The following is a 19,786-nucleotide window of genomic DNA, read 5'->3' on the forward strand; positions in this document are numbered from 1 at the left end:
AGGGTGGTATATTTTTGAAATGCTATAATTACTCTCTAGGGCTTACAATAGTGTACTTAATGAGTGATAGCTAAATCCTTGCTTTAAAAAATAAAATCAACATTCAAAATTGCATAGCCTGAAGATGGTGAGTATAACAGTGTTTCAATATAAGCATGATAAAACACTTCTTATTTATATATTTAAAAAACTTTCAATTCAAACCTATGCAAATAATGTGACATGTCTGAATCCCTTATATTGTAGGTAGAAATTAGCCAAAAATCTAAGAAGTGAATTGTAAGCTTCCCATCTCTCCCAATAATGGTACATACTATATTGGCTGAGCGAGTAGGTTTTCCTTTGTTGTTATCCTCATAATTCTCTTTGCCTAGAAGATTTTTCTGTTCCAACATCCCGCCAGAGGATGGAGGACAAATCCTTCATCCCACTAGGCTCTGGGCTAGATTAGCATTTGCCATTTTTAGCTGTGATAGGGCAAAATTAAAGCACAAAGGAAAACACAATGAATGCAGGTACAAAAAAGCAAATGTTTCTAGCTAATTAATATGCTGTATTAATCTGGGATAGAATCCAGGGTCTAAATGATTATTACTCTATTAATAATTATTTATGATAAATGAAACCTGATCATTATGATCTCATTGCCATTGATGAATAGTTTGCAAAATTCCATCAGACTACTTGAGTTATATAAACACAGATCAGCATTACCTTGAAAACACCCTCCAGATGTCAAAACTAACTCATAAGGGGGAAAAGAAATTCTAAAATTAATTGCTACACAATTAATCTTTACAAACCTGACTGTGTCAATTTCAGAAAAATCTTCATGTAGAAAGTCACTTTACATTTCCTGGGGGGTATTAGCAAGGAAGGGGTGCCCCCTACAATTAAATGCCTGTGACATCTTGATTTGCAACAGCTAATGACATATATTTGCTTGTCAAATATAGTCCTGACTTTAAATTAATGTGTACATTATGATCTGTGCAATGGGGCATGTTAACATTGCCCTGAGAGACATAATTTTTATACTTTGAATTCTCCGTGTCTCACTGCGTAACTTAATGGAACATTACATTCTGCCTACACCTTTCAAGCTCAATGGAAATATGTACCTAGTTTCACAGATTAATGATACTATAATGGTATTTTCCTTTGCTTAATGGACTATACACTTAGTTATTTTCTTACTCTCTGATGCTAATTTGCACTTGGTGTTTTATGAAATGGTGTTAACTAAACGAGTAATAACGGGTTCATGCAAAGATTATTAGACCAGAAGGAGTGGGGGCAGCATACAACTCTGGATTTTGCTCCCAATTTTAATCTTCTGTTTCTATTTGCTACATGTAGTCAGCCATACCTGCCACAGCTATTTCGTAGGGTTCAGTTAAGGTTCAAATGGGAAATAAACATCAAAGTAATAAAAAATAAAAATGCTGTGCCACAACAAGAAGGAAACAATACAGATGTGGTGATTTTGTGATGCAAATGCAGGTTCCAAATTGTCTGAAAGATGAAAATGGTATTTACTGGGGTATACAGAACATTTTAGGGAGTGGGAGATACTGACAATTGCAAAATGAAAACCTTTCCAAAGTGTATGTATTAGTCCATTTTCATGCTGCTGATAAAGATATAACCAAGACGGGGCAATTTACAAAAGAGATTTATAATGGACTTAACAGTTCCATGTGGCTGGGAAAGCCCGCAATCATGGCAGAAGGCAAGGAGGAACAAGCCACGTCTTACATGGATGGCAGCAGGCAAAAAGAGAACTTGTGCAGGGAAACTCCTTGTGCAGGAAAGGTTTTAAAACCCTTTTTAAAACCATCAGATCTCGTGAGACTTATTCACTATCACGAGAACACTGAAAGGACCTGCCCCCATGATTCAGTTTCCTCCCACCGGGTCCCTCCCACAACATGTGGGAATTCAAGATGAGATTTGGGTGGGGACACAGCCAAACCATATCAGTGTATCAAATAAACAGATGACATTTGAGACCCTTGATGCAGTCCCCAGAGGAAGGGACCCAGAAGCTTACAGGACCCTGGAAGGGCTGGGGCACAAAGTCAGGGAGTCTGCTGCTCTAGTTCGTGGAGTCATGATGAGCTGTAGCTGCTGCAAAATTGCCCACAGCACAAGGCAGGTGTACTCAGGTGCTCATCTAGAAGCTTCCACCAACTGCACATCTACTGTGTGCCATCAGGAAAGAGTGTTTCCCCTCCTCTAAGCACTTCTGGATCTTGTGCAAAGGCATCACAATAGCAGAGCCTGACTCAGACTCCTACAGGAAAGGGATTCTGGGAAATGCAACTTGGATTCTCCTCATAAGCAGGAGAGGATGGATGGGAGGGAAGAGAGGATGCAACACTGATGACAGACAGGCCTGCACACTGGGCTTGGCAGATTATCAATTCCATCCTCCTTTTGGATTTAATGATGGCATGGTGTATTAATTTTCTTTTTAAACACACCACTCTTAAAGTGATTGTATTTTAAGTCCAGTGTGATTTTTTTAAAGAATGTCATTTTATTAAAGATCCATGAAATTTTTCTCTCTGCATTGGGTAAGGTACCATGTGTTAATATCCAGTTAGGCCGGTTTCTGCTATAACATATTAAAAGTTCACCTGTGAGTCATTTACTGTTTATTAAAAGTGATGGGTTTTGTTTATCTTAATAACTGAAATACTATGAATATTACAGAGGCATGCTTCATGGGGGTAAAAAGAAACTAAGAAGCTTAGAACATTGTAGAAAGCATTCTTTGGATTTTTTTTTTTTTTTTTTTTTTTTTTAGCAGTGAGAGAACATTTAGAATAACCGGAAGATCGTCTGCTCAAACACATTCAGAATTTTTTTTCAGTGTAGTAGGAAATATAATCAGAAAGGCTCTTGGCAGTGATGGACTGCACAATTTCTGATTATGGATGGCATTGTAGAATGTAGTTCGTGTTTGTGGGTTTTGAGTCATCCTAAGTTCAAATTCTCATTCTGGTACTTATTGTTAATATGTGCCATCAGGCAATAATAATAAAATAGCAGTTACTAAATATTGCATGCCAGGTCCTGTGCCTAGGACTTAACACGTATTCTCTCCTTTACTCCTTAAAATAACACTGCAAGATGGAGACTATCATTGTCCCTGTGGTATACATGAGAAAACTGGGGCTGAGTAATGACAAAGGACTTATCCCCACAAATGGAAATCATCTTCTGTGCTTGCCCTTGGCAAAATGCTTTCAGAATCAGAAAATGACAGACATAGTGTTAAATTAAAAATTATAAGAAGGTCAAAAGGAGAAGTCTAGGGTTGTGCTGTCCAATATGGTAGCTATGAGCCACATGCAGCTATTTAAATCATTTAACTTAATGAAAATTAAATAAATTTAAAGTTCAGTTCCTCAGTCTCACCAGCCGCAGCTAAAGTGCCCGGTAGCCATATGTGGCTTGTGGTTACCATATCGAGGAGAGCAGGACATTTCAGTCATTGAAGAAAGTTCTTTTGGTCAGCACTGGTCTAGCGAATTCATTGTGTAGATTTTTATAAAAGTGAAAAAAAGCAGCAAAATACAAAGTTCAAATTCTCTGTAGTGTTTGAGCTGAAAACAGAAATGTGGGTAAATACGATGCTTCTTTCCACCCACTATATGTTTGTGAGGGAAGGAGATGAGGAACACAGATGTTGGGGTTCTTGCCAAGCTTTCACTTAAAGAAAATGAACAGGGACAACAAATGATCATGTTTTTATAACCCCTGAGGACCATAGAACGGATTTAATGTGCATGTGCAACATGGCTCATTGTTTTTGTTGTTGCTGTTTTGTTTCTGCAGGTATGCTATTGGTCTTGCTTATAAATCAGCCCCGAAGCATGAATGGATTGGGAAGAACTCTGCTTCCTGGGCGCTCTGCCGCTGCAACAATAACTGGGTGGTGAGACACAATAGCAAGGAAATCCCCATTGAGCCTGCTCCCCACCTCCGGCGCGTGGGCATCCTGCTGGACTATGATAACGGCTCTATAGCCTTTTATGATGCTTTGAACTCCATCCACCTCTACACCTTCGACGTCGCATTTGCGCAGCCTGTGTGCCCCACCTTCACGGTGTGGAACAAGTGTCTGACGATTATCACTGGGCTTCCTATCCCAGACCATTTGGACTGCACAGAGCAGCTGCCGTGAGCGTCTGGCCACATGGAGCAGCTTTCTGGGGAACAAAAAGGTTCAGGCCACTATTTAGGAGACTGAGAAAGCACAGGCTTCATGAGTGTAATGAAATCTCACCAAAAGTGTCCAGAAATCGGCTCAGATAGGGCTCAAAACAGGAGATTCCTCTCCTTTTACTGTGTCTTGTATTAAGTACGGGCTTTAATAATTTCTTTAATTTTTTTTTTGTATTTAGAGGAAAATCTATAGATTATTTATAAGAGAAACATAATCGGGATTACAACTTTTAGGAATTACTTGGTTTTGCACATTAAGAGGCCCATAAGTTTATCAGCTATTTACAACCTTTATTTCATCACAATCTATGGGCTTGCAAAAAAACAAAAAAAAAAAACTTTTGTAATTTTGTATGTTTATTCATCTTCTCACCTAACATCTCATAATGATCCCATGATAAGTCTTCTCACCTCGATGGTGCATAACAGGAAGTGTCTGAACCTAGTAGGGGAGTAAACAGGCTTTCTTACTCTGGTTTAATATGAAGTGTTTTAATTGTGGTGTCAAAAACTTGTATCAGATCAACTAAAATGGAGAGCAAGACAGAGAATGAAAAGAATTGATTTTGGACCTTGGACCTTGCCGCAGCTAAATCTTTACCCTCTGATAGCTGATGAGATAATGTTGGAAAGAAAGGTTCTGAATCCTTTGGCCGCATTTTGCCCTGCTTCTCTCAGGGTTAAGGGTTCTGGAAGAACATTAAGAATGAGATTGCAATTGAAAATAGTCATTTTGAATCCTATTGATTATTCAAAACTTCAGGCTGATTTGTCTTTTTTGGAGGTAGGATTCTGTTTTATGGTATAAAATCTACTTTATCCTTCCTTTTAATAGTTTCTTTAGACCTGTGAAATCTCTTCACTACGTTTAATAGTTATCCTATTTCCCCCTCCCCCATATCAATTTTCCTTTTGTCTCTGGGGCTGAGTAAATAAACATGTTCTGTCACAAATAGCAGCACCACTTTGGATTGATTTTGCTCTCCAGGACATCAGCACATGGCCCTGATCACCACTACCACATCCAAACATAAGTCACTGAAAAACAATATTTATGAGATGGTAATGACAAGGGACATTGCATAAAGTACTATTTACTAGATACATGCCTCAAAAGTTATTATAAACAGACCTTTATTAAACACATCTTGAAATATGTAGAAGTCCCTCTATAGTCTAGTATAGTTTACAGTAGAGTTGTAAGACCAAAAAAAAAAAAAAATTCAAACTCGTTATTCAGGAACCTGCTTATAAAATGTCAGCTGGGATTCTTTGCATGCCAATCTGATGCGTTGGAATGGTCCATGAATTAAGGCTTTCTTGAGCAGTTCTTGGACCAGAACTCTGGCATTGGTTCTACTTTGATGAAGGGCGTGACCTCTATAAATGGTTTCAATTGCTAAAATATTTACCTGGGATACTGGGTCAGCCATTTTTACTGAACAGACTAGTGGATTTAGACATTGTTTTTAGTTATTTTGTTTTTAACCAAATCAACCAACTGCCTCCCTGAAATAAATCAATGAGGTCCTTCCATCCTCTTCCCTAGCAGTCACTCTCCTTTTTCTTAACAGATAGATTCTATATATTTACTATATTATTTATACCCAGATGAATATTTTGATAAATACCTAAGACAATTTCACATCTAAAAGATGGACACCTCAATGGAAAAAAAATCTTTCTCTGGAAACCTTATGGGTTTTTCTTTTTATTACAATATAAAAGCAATGTGTGTTTGCCTTCTCTGAATAAACTGAAAGGGTTGTCTCAGTAATTTTTACATACATTTTGGGTAACTGGATAATGGATATTTTAATGCACTTTGTACACTAACAGGTTCTAAATAAAAGGGTCTAAAACTCAGCTTCTGAGTTTTTAAAATCATGGTCTCCAGGTACCAATAAATGCTACAGTTTGCCTTATGATGTTAACATAAAACAGTTAGTAGAAGGACAATATTTCCATGAAAATAATGTTTTTCAATATTAAGAAGTTACTACTCAAATTTTCACAGTAAGCCATTTAGGGTATGTTTTGGCTATTTTTATAAGGACATGAGAGATTATGTCATAATTTTGTTGTGGAAGTCTCACTCTTGGCTAACTTAAAAGCATTGTGGATAGTAGCAGTTACTAGTTCCAGGTTGTCGTATTTACAGGAAAATATGTATATGGTGAAAGGCCACCATGTTTAATTACTATAATGATGTAGAAAAGATTCCCATGTGATTTTTTTTTGAAAGTCTAAAATATGTATGCTGTAAAAATTTGCTGCAGTGTAATTTTGCATTCTCTTTAAACTGATTGAGGTCACAGTATTTTATTATTTGAGGTCCTCACCACAGGAAACACTGCGATACAGGGGCAAAAGAGATGGCAGTGCCAATTAATACAACAAAATCAATGCAGCACCAACCAAGACTGCCAGGTCTGGTGTCATGGGTATGCCCAGAGCCCAGGAGTTCAGAAGGGCCCTAAGCTTGATTTAATGCTCTGCTGTTGCTGTCTTGAAATTCTTAATAATTCTTGAACAAGGGGCCTGCATTTTCACTTTGCACTGGGCCTTGCAAATTATGTAGCGAGTGCTCATAAAAGAACTCAGAAATGTGGTACCTCTCTTCCTGGTGGATACAAATAAAGAAATCTGGATCCAAAGTTGAAAGTTGCTGGCGATGTCATTCAAGTAGGACTCTAAATAGTGGATTAAGATGAGGGTGGGCCTGAGTGAAGATTCTTTCCAGCTTTAAAAGAAAGTGACTTCAAAAATTGACTGCAAATATTGACGATGGTTTCTGCTGGAGGAAAAGAAACAGCTTGAATACAGACAGGCTTTTTTATTACGGTACTGATATATTGACCTTAAACTTGCTGAGGAACTGAACTAATGTCCTCCAGTGACCGTGGAATTCCATCTCAGCTCCAGGAACATGCAGATACCTGCAAAGAGACACGCATATATGCTGGCATACATGTGCATTTGGTGTTGGGAAGTTGACCATCTGGTCTACCTTAATAAAATGGTAAAAAGCACACAAAGACAATGATGGGGGCAGGAGGATGTTTTTGAAAACAGCACTTCTCAACCAGGGCTCGATTTTGCCCCCCAGGAGACATTTGGCAATGCAATGGCAACTTTTGGGTGTCGCCGCCGGGGAAGGGAAGCTACCAGCATCTAGTGCGTAGAGGTCATGGACGCCATTAAACATCCTACAGTGCAAGTGCAGCCTCCGACCACAAAGAGTTGTCTTGCTCAAATATCAACAGTGCTGCAGTGTAGAAACTTGATCGGTGGTTTTCTGTTAATGCAAAACTCTCATAAAAACCTTTCACTTTTCCTGTTATTGACTATATGCTTGATACACCCAAAAAGAAAAAGGGGAGGGGTGCCAATTCACCTACACTGCGGTGGCTCCTTCACCTTTAAAAATATTTATAAAATAGTTACAAAAATCTGATATCTGAAAAGCAATCCAAGCCTGTGTAAATGGGAATCACTGATAAGTATCATCATCTGTATGAGCTTGGCTTAGACATGAAAAATTGATTCTCTTTATATCACTCCTTGCACCTGGACAAATTCAATCCCTGGTACTTAAGTCACACTGCCAAGCCCTCGGCCCTGACTATTGTCTTGATTGCTGTTGCTTTCTGGTTCAAAATAAAATCATTTTTGTGGCACCAAGACCCTCTGTCTCTGCCTGTCTCTGTTGCCTTTTCATCATTTTGTGTTTTTGCAGTTATGATGTTGACAAATATTTATTCAACATCTACCATTTTTTCATACTATTTTATGACATATAATTCATTTTCTTTTACTGTCTCTCATCCACCATTTGCCTTTCCCTATTAAAAATACAATTCTTTTACAACACTCAAAATATTCTCCAGGGAATTTTTAAAACACAATAAAGCCTATATAGAAGTGGAAACCAACCAGGTTTGCTTGATTTCAAGTCTTATAGATGGGATGAGGAAGAGAAGAGCAATGGTTATTTGAACAGAGGACTGGGAGTCTTTACAGTGTTATCTAGGAGAATCCTAGCAGTTGGTCCATACATAGATCCCCAACCCCATCCCATGGACCTGATGGACCTGACTTTCTCTCACTAGAGATGTAAGCCTTTGGTCTTCGTCAGTGCTATGCAAAGTGTGGTCCAGGAATCTGCAGCATCTGCATCACCTGCGAGCTTAGAAATGCCAGTTCTCCTGCCTTCCCCGACACCTGCTGATCAGAATCTTTGGGGTGGGACTAGCAGTCACCCCAGGGGATTTTGATACTAGTGAAAGTGTGTGAAGCACTGCCCTGGGGAGCTACTTCCAGTCTCATAGCCCATATAGAAAGGGACTTACCACCTGAGATGTGTTTTCAAGGCAATGTGCTTTAGAGAGAGCAGGATGTAATGTGATTCTTAATGTGACTGAGCATTTAAACCGCCTCTTCTGCAAATGAGGATTCCTGGATCCCATCCTGAAAGATTAGGGATGAGAAGGTCAAGAGCATGGCTCAGCAGCCTGTACTTTTCCTTTCTTTCCTTTTTTTTTTTTTTTAAGCAATTCTGAAATGCAACCAGGATTGGCAGCCAATGCAAGTCACAGGGCTCAGCATTTTTTTCTATAAAGAGTCAGATAGTGAATACTTAAAGTTTGCAGCCCATACTATCTCTATGGCAACTACTGAACTACTCCTCAATTCTGTGGCTATAGAGAAAAAGCAGCCATAAAGGAAATGTCAATGAAGGGATGTGGTTGTGTTCCAATAAAGATTTATTTACAAAAACAGGCATTGAGCTGGATTTGGCCTGTGGACTGTAGTTTGCCGACCCCGACTGTAGTGGACACAGTACTGAACTGGCAGCTCAAAGCCCTCAGGGTATTCTCTATCCCCTTACACACTGAGGGCCCAGCCATGTGCCTTCTTGTCTGGGCCTCTGTAAGCTCTTAAAGGTCCTTTCAACAATGACTTACCATCAATTCTGTGAAATCACAGAACTCCTGGAAAAGTAGTAATGCAGTGCTTAAGACAGGGCCACTCAAGGGGTATTAGAAGATTGGTTTGTTCAACAGAGCAGGGTGGGAGTGCCAGCATTCTAATGATTAGCTTTACCTCCTTCCTAATTTTGACTCAAATCAGCCTTTCTCACAAGTGACAGGTGTGTAAAATATATTCCCTTTGATAAAGTTTTGAAGGATATTTAATTTGAACTTTTGAAACTGAACAGGCACTACCATAATTAATTACCTTTTAAAGTCAACTTGAAGGGCATGTCATACACTCCACAGGGTAGCCCACATCTTGCCTTTAAAAAAAAATACACAAGTGAAATACGTTGAAGAAGGTAGTTGCTCACAATTATAATAGGAAGACAAAAAGGGAGACGTGGGACTAACAAAATCCCTTTTCCTGAGTACCATGCTCACTATGGAATGCACATTCAAAAATGTAAAATAAAAATGGGGTTAAGGACTTATAGAACAACCTTTCTTGTAATTGTTCTTAGTAATGGGCAATTTATGGAAAGGAATTAGGGCCTCTCTTTGGGTCTTTTTCAGCCATGTTCTCCTAAGAGAATCATTAAAGCATGATTAAATAGGAAGCAGAGCAATTAACGAACAAATATGTCATGGCCGAAAACCAATTACCAATTAAGGAGTAGCACAGAAAAAATGATTTAATGAACACTGGTTCTTTTGCACAGTCTATTTATTCTCAAAGCTCAATTTTTATTATGGTCATTAAAAGCTGTTCATTTTCACTAAAGCATTTCAAATAATAATGCTTATCTTACCCCTTCACCAATCTTATTTTCACTCCAACTGCTGCCCTCCCTTACCTCCTCTTCTCTGTCAAGCTTCTCAAAGGGCTGTTCAGACCCGCTGCTTCTGATTCTCACCCATTGTTGTGAAGAATCAACTCCCCCACACTCTATTGGGTGTTCTGCGTCTTCACTCTACCAAAATAGTGCTCACTGAAATAAAAAATGGCATCTACATCAATACATATTCTGATAGATGTTTTGTTGGCCTCATCTTGACACACAGCAGTTTTTGAGGTGTTGACCATTTCGGTTTTTTTTTAAATCTTTCCTTAGACAATGCCATTCATGCCATCACTCAATCACCATTTTGTGCAGAAGCCTCCAAATTCAAATCTCTAGGTCTGGTTTCTCCACTGAGTTCAGCCCTACACATTGACCTATATTTTGCAGTAATCATTTTTGGGTGCCTAAAGGCCATCTCAAGTTCAACATATCCAAAACTGCATTCATGATCTCTTCTTAAAACCTTGTCCTGGCCAATCACATTCACGAACCAAAAACCAAAGGTTCAGGTTTGACGTCTCCCTCACCCTCCATGTCCAGTTCATCACCAAGTCCTGTTGATTTTATTTCTTAAATATCTATTTAACTGGCCAACTTCTCTCTACTTCTGCACTCAACCTTCAAGTATGAGCTTTCATATGTCACACATCTACAGATTAAATAGATGAAATAACCTGCTAACTGGTCTACCTGTAATCTACACTACATATTCTCCTTTAATTCCTCTCCTAGAGCAGCCAAGGTAATCTCCAAATCACATCACATCTGCACACTTCGGAACACTCTTTCCATCATTTTCATCCCACTCCCTACCCCCATAACTGACTAAAAGTCCTTCCAAGTTTCTGACCTACCTTCCATGAAACTCTTCCATGGTGCTGATAAGCCCCTCCATGGTCTTGTGCTTGCATATCTCCTCAGCATCATCTTGGACCATTCTCCTCTTTTCCCCTGCACTCTGGCCACACTGGCTGTTGTAGCCATGCTCTGGTCGGCCACAAAACTCCACTTGGACCACTCATCCCTCACCTTCCTAACTAGGGCCAATATTTCAGATGACCTCTCAACCACCATTTCCTGATCTCCCTGCCTAAGCCAAATTCCCCTATACTGATCCAAAAAGCAACCTGTGCCTCCCTTCATAGCTTTGTCACTGTTGCAACCTAGCATTTGTATAAATTTTGTTTACCATTTCTGTTTATTTGCCCCCATTAGACTGTAATATCCCTGAAATTTAAGACCAGGACAGGCTTAGCCCAATATTTGCCATATAGTAGGTGGTCTATAAAAATTTAGAGTGAAATTCTAATTTCTCATGAATGAGTTTTACGTGTAACCTTCTCTTAAGCCCACAGCATCCACCATTCTCTTTTTAAAAGACTTGTGTTTATAAAAAGTGCTTCATATTTGCAGCAATCTTATATTTTATAAAATAACAAATAATATTAAAATAAAAGCTAGAACATCTACCTTCTAGCAAATTCTATCCTCTCTTTATAGTGGCTGTAGGTCATCTGATAAAGATAAAACCTTGAATTTGGTCAAGTAAGCCTGCCCATTAGTGTATTTTATCATCTTATACTTGGCTTCTGTCAGTAAATTCTAAGTTGGAAATCACACTTACATAATTCCTACTTGCTGGCTCAGCTCACCCTACAAGGTATCACTATCTGCTTTTGTCTTGGAGAAGTTTCCCTCCGACCTTGGTGCCCTACCTCCTTGGTAGCTCCACCCAGTTTTCCAGAAAACAAACTCCCTGTTCTTCATTGCAGTATCACAATCTCAACCTCCTTCTTTAATTCCCCTCAGTAGCTGGGTTCTCTGACCTTGAACTCCTTCTGACTTGACATCCAGAGTGACCTCTGGATTTTCCAGGCAGAAGTGGATTTCTACTTGCAACTGCACTCAATGCCTATCTCAGATTACCAACTCAATGCTACTGCCCCACTTCTTTGCATGGGCCAATTTCTGTGTCCTTCATCACTGCAGAACCTGTTACCATGTTCCCAGGGTTATTGCTTTTCAGCCCCTTTAAATGAATTAGTCACATCCACATTTCCCAAAGACCCAGTAACTCAAGAACAACTCCAGGCTATTTGCAATATATAAGAAATTCAATTTAAATAATGAAAGCATAGATGGGTTAAAAGTAATAGGCTAGCAAAAGATGTAACATCCAAACACTAATTAAAAGAAAGCTGGAGTGGTTATATGAGAGCAAAGTAAGCTTCCAAAAAATGGACATTTCTAGGGATAAGGAGAGACATCACGTAATAAAGAGGTCAATTCACCAAGAAAAGCTATCAACTCTAAAGTGTATGCTTCTAAAAACAGACCTTGTGCTATGGTTTGAATGTGTCCTGCAAAAAGCATATGTTGGAAGCTGAATCTCAAATACAACAGTACTGGGAGGTGGGACTTAATGAGAGATGATTAGACTACAATGGTTCCACCCTCATGAATGGATTGATGCCATTACCATGGAAGTGGGTTTGTTATTAAAGGGTGAGTTCAGTCCCATTCTTTCTCCCTCTGTCTCTCTCTTTCTCTCACATGTGTGCACTTATGTGTTCATGCCTTCCACTATGTGATAACATAGCAAGAATGTCCTCACCAGATGTCAGCCTCCAGATCATGGATGTCCCAGCTTCCACAATTGTAAGCCAATAAATTCCTATTCTTTATAAATTACCCAGCCTCAAATATTTTGTTATAGTAGCATAAAATGGACTGAGCCACCTTCAGAATTCATGAAGCAAAAAAATGATATATTTGAAAAAATAGATTGGGAACAGTGGCTCATGTCTGTAATCCCAGTACTTTGGGAGGCCAGAGTGGGTAGATCATTTGAGGTCAGGAGTTTGAGACCAGCCTGGCCAAGATGGTAAAACCCCACCTCTACTAAAAATACAAAAATTAGCCAGGTGTGGTGGCAGGCACCTGTAATCCCAGCTACTTGGGAGGCTGAGGCATGAGAATCACTTGAACCCAGAAGGTGGAAGTTGCAGTGAGCAGAGACTGTGTCACTGCACTCCAGCCTACACAACAGAGGGGAGTAAATGTCAAAAAGAAGGAGGAGGAGGAGGAGAAGGGGAAGAAGGAGATGAGGAAGAGGAAGAGGAGGAAGAGAAAAACGAAGAGGAAGAGGAAGAAGAAGAAGAAGAAGAAGAAGAAGAAGAAGAAGAATCATCCGAGGGTGGTTCCAAGATGGCCGAATAAGAACAGCTCCAGTCTACAGCTCCCAGCGTGAGCAACGCAGAAGACGGGTGATATCTGCATTTCCAACTGAGGTACTGGGTTCATCTCTTGGTGCTTGTCGGACAGTGGGTGCAGGACAGTGGGTGCAGCCCACTGAGTGTGAGCCGAAGGAGGGCAAGCCATTGCCTCACCCAGGAAGTGCAAGGGGTCAGGAGATTCACTTTCCTAGCCAAGGGAAGCTGTGACAGATGGCACATGGAAAATCAGGTCACTCCCACCCTAATACTGTGCTTTTCCAACAGTCTTAGCAAACGGCACACCAGGAGATTATATTCCGTGCCTGGCTTGGAGGGTCCCATGCCCACGGAGCCTCGCTCATTGCTAGCGCAGCAGTCTGAGATCTAACTGCAAGGTGGCAGTGAGCCTGGGAGATGGGCAACCGCCATTGCAGAGGCTTGAGTAGGTAAATAAAGCGGCCTGGAAGCTCAAGGAGGCCTGCCTGCCTTTGTAGACTCCACCTCTGGGAGTAGGGTATAGCCAAACAAAAGGCAGCAGAAACCTCTGCAGACTTAAATGACCCTGTCTGACAGCTTTGAATAGAGTAGTGGTTCTCCCACCATGGAGTTTGAGATCTGAGAATGGACGGACTGCCTCCTCAAGTGGGGTCCCTGACCCCCGAGTAGCCTAACTGGGAGGCACCCCCCAATAGGGACAAACTGACACCCTACACAACCGAGTACCCCTCTAAAATGAAGCTTCCAGAGGAATGATCAGGCAGCAACATTTGCTGTTCAGCAATATTCGCTGTTCTGCAGCGCCGCTGCTGATACCCAGGCAAACAGGGTCTGGAGTGGACCTCCAGCAAACTCCAACAGACCTGCAGCTGAGGGTCCTGACTGTTAGAAGGAAAACTAACAAACAGAAAGGACATCCACACCAAAACCCCATCTGTATGTCACCATCATCAAAGACCAAAGGTAGATAAAACCACAAAGATGGGGAAAAAACAGAGCAGAAAAGCTGAAAATTCTACAAATCAGAGCACCTTTCCCCTGCAAAGGAATGCAGCTCCTCACCAGCAATGGAACAAAGCTGGATGGAGAATGACTTTGACGAGTTGACAGAAGAAGACTTCAGACGATCAAAGTTTGAACCCATCGCAAAGAAGCTAAAAACCTTGAAAAAAGATTAGACAAATGACTAACTAGAATAACCAGTGTAGAGAAGTCCTTAAATGACCTGATGGAGCTAAAAACCATGGCATGAGAACTACATGATGAATGCACAAGCTTCAGTAGCAGACTCAATCAACTGGAAGAAAGGGTATCAATGATTGAAGATCAAATGAATGAAATGAAGGGAGAAGAGAAGTTTAGAGAAAAAAGAGTAAAAAGAAATGAACAAAGCCTCCAAGAATTATGGGACTATGTGAAAAGAACAAATCTACGTCTGATTGGTGTACCTGAAAGTGACAGGGAGAATGGAACCAAGTTGGAAAACACTCTTCAGGATATTATCCAGGAGAACTTCCCCAACCTAGCAAGGTAGGCCAACATTCAAATTCAGGAAATACAGAGAATGCCACAAAGATACTCCTCAAGAAGAGCAACTCCAAGACACATAATTGTCAGATTCACCAAAGTTGAAATGAAGGAAAAAATGTTAAGGGCAGTCAAAGAGAAATGTCAGGTTACCCACAAAGGGAAGCCCATCAGACTAACAGTGGATCTCTCGGCAGAAACTCTACAAGCTAGAAGAGAGTGGGGGCCAATATTCAACATTCTAAAAGAAAAGAATTTTCAACCCAGAATTTCATATCCAGCCAAACTAAGCTTCATAAGTGAAGGAGAAATAAAATCCTTTACAGATAAGCAGATGCTGAGAGATTATGTCACCACCATGTCCGCCCTACAAGAGCTCCTGAAGGAAGCACTAAACATGGAAAGGAACAACCAGTACCAGTCACTACAAAAACATGCCAAATTGTAAATACTATCGATGCCAGGAAGAAACTAATCAACTAATGAGCAAAATAACCAGCTAACATCATAATGACAGGATCAAATTCAAATATAACAATATTAACCTTAAACGTAAATGGGCTAAATGCTCCAATTAAAAGACACAGACTGGCAAATTGGATAAAGAGTCAAGACTCAGCAGTGTGCTGTATTCAGGAGACCCATCTCACATGCAGAGACACACATAGGCTCAAAATAAAGGGATGGAGGAAGATCTACCAAGAAACTGGAAAACAAAAAAAGGCAGGGGTTGCAAACCCAGTCTCTGATAAAACAGACTTTAAACCAACAAAGATCAAAAGAGACAAAGAAGGCCATTACATAATGGTAAAGGGATCAATTCTACAAGAAGAGCTAACTATCCTAAATACATATGCACCCAATACAGGAGCACCTAGATTCATAAAGCAAGTTCTTAGAGACCTACAAAGAGACTTAGACTCCCACACAATAATAATGGGAGACATTAACACCCGACTGTCAACATCAGACAGATCGACAAGACAGAAAGTTAACAAGGATATCCAGGAATTGAACTCAGCTCTGCACCAAGTGGACCTAATAGACATCTACAGAACTCTCCATCCCAAATCAACAGAATATACATTCTTCTCAGCACCACATCGCACTTATTCCAAAATTGACCACATAGTTGGAAGTAAAGCACTCCTCAGCAAATGTACAAGAACAGAAATTATAACAAATTGTCTCTCTGACCACAGTGCAATCAAACTAGAACTCAGGATTAAGAAACTCACTCAAAACCACTCAACTACATGGAAACTGAACAACCTGCTCCTGGGTTGATGACTACTGTGTACATAACAAAATGAAGGCAGAAAAAAAGCTGTTCTTTGAAACCAATGAGAACAAAGACACAACATAACAGAATCTCTGGGACACATTTAAAGCAGTGTGTAGAGAGAAATTTATAGCATTAAATGCCCACAAGAGAAAGCAGGAAAGATCTAAAATTGACACCCTAACATCACAATTAAAAGAACTAGAGAAGCAAGAGCAAATACATTCAAAAGTTAGCAGAAGGCAAGAAATAACTAAGATCAGAGCAGAACTGAAGGAGATAGAGACACAAAACACCCTTCAAAAAATCAATGAATCCAGCAGCTGGTTTTTTGAAACGATCAACAAAATTGATAGACCACTAGCAAGACTAATAAAGAAGAAAAGAGAGAAGAATCAAACAGATGTAATAAAAAATGATAAAGGGGATAACACCACCGATCCTGCAGAAATACAAACTACCATCAGAGAATACTATAAACACCTCTACACAAATAAACTAGAAAATCTAGAAGAAATGGATAAATTCCTGGACACATACACCCTCCCAAGACTAAACCAGGAAGAAGTTGAACCCCTGAATAGACCAACAACAGGCTCTGAAATTGAGGCAATAATTAATAGTCTACCAAACAAAAAAAGTCCAGGATCAAATGGATTCACAGCTGAATTCTACCAGAGGTACAAGGAGGAGTTGGTACCATTCCTTCTGAAACTATTGCAATCAATAGAAAAAGAGGGAATCCTCCCTGACTTATTTTATGAGGCCAGCATCATCCTGATACCAAAGACTGGCAGAGACACAACAACAAAAAAAGAGAATTTTAGACCAATATCACTGATGAACATCCATGCAAAAATCTTCAATAAAATACTGGCAAACTGAATCCAGCAGCACATCAAAAAGCTTATCCACCATGATCAAGTGGGCTTCATCCCTGGGATGCAAGGCTGGTTCAACATATGCAAATCAATAAACATAATCCATCATATAAACAGAACCAAAGACAAAAACAACATGATTATCTCAATAGATGTAGAAAAGGCTTTTGACAAAATTCAACAGCCCTTCATGCTAAAAACTCTCAATAAATTAGGTATTGATGGGACGTATCGCAAAATAATAAGAGCTATTTATGACAAACCCAAAGCCAATATCATACCAAATGGGCAAAAACTGGAAGCATTCCCTTTGAAAACTGGCACAAGACAGGGATGCCCTCTCTCACCACTCCTATTCAACATAGTGTTGGAAGTTCCAGCCGGGGCAATCAGGCAGGAGAAAGAAATAAAGGATATTCAGTTAGGAAAAAAGGAAGTCAAATTGTCCCTATTTGCACACGACATGATTGTACATTTAGAAAACCCCATCATCTCAGCCCAAAATCTCCTTAAGCTGATAAGCAACTTCAGCAAAGTCTCAGGATACAAAATCAATGTGCAAAAATCACAGGTATTCCTATATACCAATAACAGACAAACAGAGAGCCAAATCATGAGTGAACTCCCATTCACAACTGTTTCAAAGAGAATAAAATACATAGGATCCAACTTACAAGGGATGTGAAGGACCTCTTCAAGGAGAACTACAAACAACTGCTCAACAAAATAAAAGAGGACACAAATGGAAGAACATTCCATGCTCATGGATAGGAAGAATCAATATCGTGAAAATGGCCATACTGCCCAAGGTAATCTATAGATTCAATGTCGTCCCCATCAAGCTACCATTGACTTTCTTCACAGGATTGGAAAAACTACTTTAAAGTTCATATGGAACCAAAAAAGAGCCCACATTACCAAGACAATCCTAAGTCAAAAGAACAAAGCTGGAGGCATCACGCTACCTGACTTCAAACTACACTACAAGGCTACAGTAACCAAAACAGCATGGTACTGGTACCAAAACAGAGATATAGACCAATGGAACAGAACAGAGCCCTCAGAAATAATACCACACATCTACAGCCATCTGATCTTTGACAAACCTGACAAAAACAAGAAATGGGGAAAGGATTCCCTATTTAATAAATAGTGCTGGGAAAACTGGCTAGCCATATATAGAAAGCTGAAACTGGATCCCTTACTTACACCTTATACAAAAATTCATTCAAGATGGATTAAAGACTTACATGTTAGACCGAAAAACCATAAAAACCCTAGAAGAAAACCTAGGCAATACCATTCAGGACATACGCATGGGCAAGGACTTCATGTCTAAAACACCAAAAGCAATGGCAACAAAAGCCAAAATTGATAAATGGGATCTAATTAAACTAAAGAGCTTCTGCACAGCAAAAGAAACTACCATCAGAGTGAACAGGCAACCTACAGAATGGGAGAAAATTTTTGCAATCTACTCATCTGACAAAGGGCTAATATCCAGAATCTACAAATAACTCAAACCAACTTACAAGAAAAAAACAAACAACCCCATCAAAAAGTGGGCAAAGGATATGAACAGACACTTCTCAAAAGAAGACATTTATGCAGCCAACAGACACATGAAAAAATACTCCTCATCACTCGCCATCAGAGAAATGCAAATCAAAACCACAATGAGATACCATCTCATACCAGTTAGAATGGCAATCATTAAAGTCAGGAAACAACAGGTGCTGGAAAGGATGTGGAGAAATAGGAACACTTTTACACTGTTGGTGGGACTGTAAACTAGTTTAACCATTGTGGAAGACGGTGTGGCAATTCCTCAAGGATCTAGAACTAGAAATACCATTTGACCCAGCCATCCCATTACTGGGTATATACCCAAAGGATTATAAATCATGCTGATAAAGACACATGCACATGTATGTTTATTGCGGCACTATTCACAATAGCAAAGACTTGGAACCAACCCAAATGTCCATCAATGATAGACTGGATTAAGAAAATATGGAACATACACACCATGGAATACTCTGCAGCCATAAAAAAGGAAGAGCTCATGTCCTTTGTAGGGACATGGACAAAGCTGGAAACCATCATTCTCAGCAAACTGTTGCAAGGACAAAAAACCAAATACCACACGTTCTCACTTGTAGGTGGGAACTGAACAATGAGAACACTTGGACACAGGAAGGGGAGCATCACACACAGGGGCCTGTCATGGGGTGGGGGTAGCGGGGAGGGATAGAATTAGGAGATATACCTAATGTAAATGATGAGTTAATGGATGCAGCACACCAGTATGGCACATGTACACATATGTAACAAACCTGCAAGTTGTGCACATGTACCCTAGAACTTAAAGTATAATAAAAAAAAGAAAAAGATAAATCAAATCCACAGTCATGGTTGGCGATGTCAACATTCTTCACTTAATAATCAATAGAGCAAGTAGACAAAAATATCATCAGGAACTGAACAACATTTCCAACAAACTTGACCTAATTAACATTATAGATAGCTGCAGAATACTTTCTTTTTAAGTAATCATTGAATATTCAGAAAGTTAGACTATATTCTGGGCCATAGAACAAACCTGTATGAATTTTTAAAAATTTGAAATTGTACTAAGTGTACACCTTAATGACAATAGAATTAAATTAGAAATCAATAATGTGAAGATATATGTAAATCCCCAAATATTTGGAAATAAAAAGCATTTCTAAATAACCCCTGGGTCATATAAGAAGTCAGAATGGAAATTAGAAAACATTTTGAATTGAACAAAAATTAAAATATAACATGTCAAATTGTATGGGAT

General features: G+C 39.5%; 1 protein-coding gene across 6 annotated transcripts in view; it reads left to right on the forward strand.

Annotated features, from left to right (window-relative positions):
* MID1 (midline 1) overlaps nt 1-7,922 on the forward strand; it is a 381,575-nt gene extending 373,653 nt beyond the window's left edge. For all 6 annotated transcript variants that reach the window (XM_007991004.3, XM_007991003.3, XM_007991002.3 and 3 more), the window contains exon 10: nt 3,847-7,922. In XM_007991004.3, coding sequence (XP_007989195.1) covers nt 3,847-4,195 — 349 coding nt within the window. In that variant the 3' untranslated portion in view covers nt 4,196-7,922. The remainder of the gene's footprint in view (nt 1-3,846) is intronic.
* The last annotated feature ends 11,864 nt before the right edge of the window (nt 7,923-19,786 follow it).

This window comes from Chlorocebus sabaeus, chromosome X (assembly GCF_047675955.1).
Source record: "Chlorocebus sabaeus isolate Y175 chromosome X, mChlSab1.0.hap1, whole genome shotgun sequence".
NCBI lineage: Eukaryota > Metazoa > Chordata > Mammalia > Primates > Cercopithecidae > Chlorocebus > Chlorocebus sabaeus.